At 39.9% G+C, this 4,402-nt stretch overlaps 1 protein-coding gene across 1 annotated transcript in view; it reads right to left on the bottom strand.

Annotated features, from left to right (window-relative positions):
* The window catches only part of flncb (filamin C, gamma b (actin binding protein 280)), a gene marked incomplete in the record, with an annotated part of 57,174 nt that overhangs the window by 9,919 nt on the left and 42,853 nt on the right, over positions 1 to 4,402 (bottom strand). The window contains 4 exon segments of the mRNA XM_042226719.1: positions 486 to 647; positions 2,765 to 2,938; positions 3,128 to 3,256; positions 3,413 to 3,553. Coding sequence (XP_042082653.1) covers positions 486 to 647; positions 2,765 to 2,938; positions 3,128 to 3,256; positions 3,413 to 3,553 — 606 coding nt within the window.

Genomic DNA, 4,402 nt, shown 5'->3' with positions numbered 1-4,402 from the left:
GAAAGCCTGCGTGCGCTAGTACCTCTTGCCACAAGTTCCCAGAATCCTTTGCAGTTTTACCCCTGAATGACGTCACATTTATCCTGGTGGGCCGGTCTCTAGTCAAAATGCCCGGGCCGATTTTTTGTCCCAGTCCAGCCTTGTCTGCTGACTGTGACGATATTCTGATCCCACACCTGTGTCACCTCCAAAAACATGAACAATAGTCTCAGATCTGGCCTGCTTCAGACCTTCAGCACCTGAAGGTTTTCCCTTTCAAGTCCTAATAAAGACATTATTATTTAGGGACAATAAGGTAATTTTATCACCGATGAATTAGTGATGGACAGCTAGCTTTGTTGACTGGGTAATAATTTGAAGAATGTAATATTTAGAAAACCAAATATTTGATGAAATCTGGATAATAATAAAGATTCTATGTTGTTTGGTTTTGGTCCACGTTTTGCCAAAGGGTGACTGAGAAGCATTGAAGAATAGAAACTGACCGATATGTCTGTTGGGCAGCCTCTTCAGCAGGCAGGGCTCCTCGTTTCCTGACGGAGCTCTGATCGTCGCGGTCAGGCTGCTCAGGTCCGTCTCCATAATTTTTAAGGAAACATCTGTTGCTGTGCCAACGTTAAGCTGGGATGTTCTCATAGAGTCGTCACCTGGAGATCAAATGTGAGACGACAAAGTAATAGTGAAAACCAGCTTAGTTCAATCAGCCAAACTTTACTCATACTGCAGCTTTTAATGCAGGTTAGAGCACCCACAGACAAGCCAGCACCGACACAAATGAAACAACGTGCAATGACATAAACAAACTAAAACAAACTAAACTGGCATAAATTTGAAAACAGAAATTAAGCTAATGATTGGGCATGTGATGGATGTACCGTGGGTAACAGGTGCTGCTTACTGAACAACTATCATGACTAATTTTAAAAAAACTACACTGAAAGGTGGAGCATGATGAGAAGGAGCTTGGGAACTTTAAAAGGTGAGGGGGTGTCTCGGCAGGGGAATGTGCTCTCCAAATGCAGACTAAATCAACATTCACAGCTCGATGCCAGAGTTTGGACCACCTAAGCAGAAAATCTTTTAATCTTTTGATTATGATGATGATGAGCTTTTATGTCTGACATAAAACAAAAACCATATACAAACATACACATATACACTGATACCTGCATACACACACATATGCACACAAAAAAATACAATAAATAAAGAAAATCTCAGTGACATGAAATAAACCACTTAATCATCAAGTCCAAAATGGAGCAGGAAGAAGTATGTACATGCTGATTAATCCCTACCCCATGCTCAGCACTCTACTGATTCATGATATTCATCATTACCCCCACTTTGCCTCAGCACTTGTATACACGTACCACACAAAAAAGAAGAAAGACAGGAATAATCTATGTGTAAATATAGATATAATTCATATATAGATACTTTTTCTTTTCTTTGATGGCCAAGACTTGGAGGAACCATTAAAAACCTAGACTGTCACTGTCCTGGGTCTGTGACCCAGTGTTTTGTTTCTGTATTACTATTGAACTTTGATTTTGTCATTGTTTATCTTTTCTAGTCTTTTGGTTTCTGTGTTCCATGGTTGCTGTCTCACCTAGTTAAGTCCGTGTCTGTTATGTTTCTTGTTTTACTTTGAAAGTCTGCATCCTATGTCAATGTATTGAGTTTTGCTTCCCCTTGGTCATGTCTGATTACTCCCAGCTGTGTTCTCCTGTGTCTCATTCCCTCGTTATCCGTCTGTCTATTTAAGCCTTGTGTTTCCCTCTGTTAGTTACTGGTTCGTCTGCGTGTCTGTATTTCTCCAGGTGTCTCTCCATGTTTTCAGGTTTGTAGTCACAGGTTTTTATTTCTTGTATTATTATTTCGTAGCTCTTCCCAGTTTAGGTTTTGTTAGCGTAGTTCCCTGCGATACCCTGCTTTGGTTTGCATTTTCCCCTTTCATTATTAATAAACTTTCTCACAGCTACGCCATTGTCAGTGCTTGCGTTTGGGTCCACATCCTGCATCTCCTGATGATCTGCCCCCCAGATCGTGACATAGACAGGTTAACAATGAGCCAGTGAAGGTCAGGAGGTTAAATAATGTAATCAGGAAATATTATAATGACAAGGAAGGATAATTACAAGAAGTTAGACAACCAAAAGAAGAACACATGCCACGTCATGGTTTGACAAAACAAAGAAACTTTCCAGAACACTTTAAAGCTGTTAGAGTTAAAGTGAAACCTTTTACAGGAGTAAATGACTGAATAACTGAAGATAAAAATGCTGGATAATTTATTTTCTGAATTTAGCTGAAGAAAAATCAGATCATTTATATCTGCTTTGATTGGAAAGGGTTTTGTATATTTGGTGTCCCACAGGAAGATAGAGCAGAGTGTTGTCTGCGTACAGAGATAGAAATCAACTAAAGGCAATCCACATGTGACCAAGTACACAGTTAATATCTATCTTTTTCTGCACGTGCTTCATAATTAATGTATTTGAAGGTACTGAAAGGTATTGATTGTGAAGATATTCAAGCTAAGCATGTTAGTTTTCTTAAAATAAGATTTTCTACATTTTTGGAGGTAGTTCTGAAAAATTACACATTAAATTCAAATTACATCTTTTGTTAAAATCATAAAAATGTACAACGTCATAGGTGCTGCAGCTGCTTTTTGATGAACAATCATTTAAAAAGTGTTGCTTAAAACTGAGCTGTCTGGATAAAAGCCCGACTTTCCCGAGGAGAGAGAATTTTTTACCAGTAATCTTGGCGGTGAAGGGGCTGCCAGGGATGTGTTTGTCATCAAACTTGACGATGATGTTGTAGTCTCCAGGTGCGGTGGGCAGGTAGGACACTGTGCATGTCCCGTCCTTGTTGTCTTTACAGCTGATCTCTGCTTTGGATGGACCTTCAACTGCCAGAGACAAACCTCCTGTAGAAAGAGTGGGAACACTTACTGCCTTTCTTATCTTCAGTTTCACATGGTGTCTTCTTCTGATTAAATACACATTTCATATTTCAGATAAAAGATACAGTCATAAACACCGTCTACGTGCCTGAGAAGAACTGGGCTCAGGCTTTAAACAGTTCTTATATCTACTAGTGTACATATGAGGGATACCTTCTCCAGCATCTTCTGTAACTATAGTGAAAGTGGCTGGTCGGTTCATGGTGCCGTGGCTCAGGCCGGGACCGTATGCTGTCACATGACCACTGTTAATAGCATCAACATAGAACTGGAGTGGACTTCCTGTAACAGAGAGAGCACACAGAGAACCTGTGTGTTAATGTGATGTTTAATGATTTTCACATTAAAGGTTGAAAGTCAGTCTGTCTGCTGATAACACTGAAGACGAAAGAATGTGAGCCTCAGAAACAGAACACATATTCACTGAGGAGGGATCACCTGGGATGTGGTTGCCATCGTATTTGATGTCCATCTCATGGAGGCCTCGTTCAGTTGGCGAGTACTTCACAGTAACTGTCCCGTCCTTGTTGTCGGTGATGTGAGGTCGGGCCGTTCGGCCAGAAGGCATGCGGACTTCACCTGGAGGATAAAACACACACAAGTTCAGTTATTCTGACTAATTTCATGTTTAGACTGAAACCATTCTAATCACAATAACCAAAAGGTTAAATTTCATTAGAGTTTTTAAATTAGATTAAAATACTATGCAAGTTATCAGCCTCTAGTAATGCTTCAAGTGCATCCTTTGATGCAAAGTCACCTGGTTAGGAATGATATGTCAAAGCTAAGAAACAGCATTTACTGGGGTGCCAACTGAGCACGAGCAGGCGACCATGTGCGGCATGGCCACACAGAAGAGAGCAGATTCAAGTCTGACCCGCTTTCCTGTCTGTCTACACCAGGGGTCGGCAACCTGCGGCTCTGCGTGGTTTGGGAAAATATATATATATATTTTAAATATTTTGCTGAAGTGCATTTTATTTATGTTTATTTATGTTCTTTTTTAACTTTTAGTCCTAAATTGGAAGAGTATTGTGATATTGAAATATAAAATTATATTCTATTTTTCATGGCTGAAAATAAGCGTCACACTCGCTGAAGCCGGCATACCCGCCGAAACACCTTGCATTTATCGAGACTTTCAACCCCAGGTAGGCAAATTATGGATCTTTGGATCCACATTATGTCAACAGCTGTTCTCCACCGCGAATTATGCTAAAAACAAACACCGCTCACGCCTCACAGATGATAGCTTACAGTCCTGCCTAAAGATGAAAGTGACTTCTTACTAGTGATGTGCGGATCGATCCTGAAATATCGATTCCTCCGATACCAATCATTTATGTTCTAGAATCGATTCTCACATTAAAATATCGATATTTTAGTAATTTAGAGTAAATTTGTAGTTTATCATTAACAGGAACACAG

The sequence above is a fragment of the Haplochromis burtoni genome, unplaced genomic scaffold (genome assembly GCF_018398535.1).
Source record: "Haplochromis burtoni strain Fernald_Lab_line unplaced genomic scaffold, NCSU_Asbu1 Contig_224, whole genome shotgun sequence".
Lineage (NCBI taxonomy): Eukaryota > Metazoa > Chordata > Actinopteri > Cichliformes > Cichlidae > Haplochromis > Haplochromis burtoni.
This window is presented reverse-complemented; position numbering and strand designations above follow the sequence as displayed.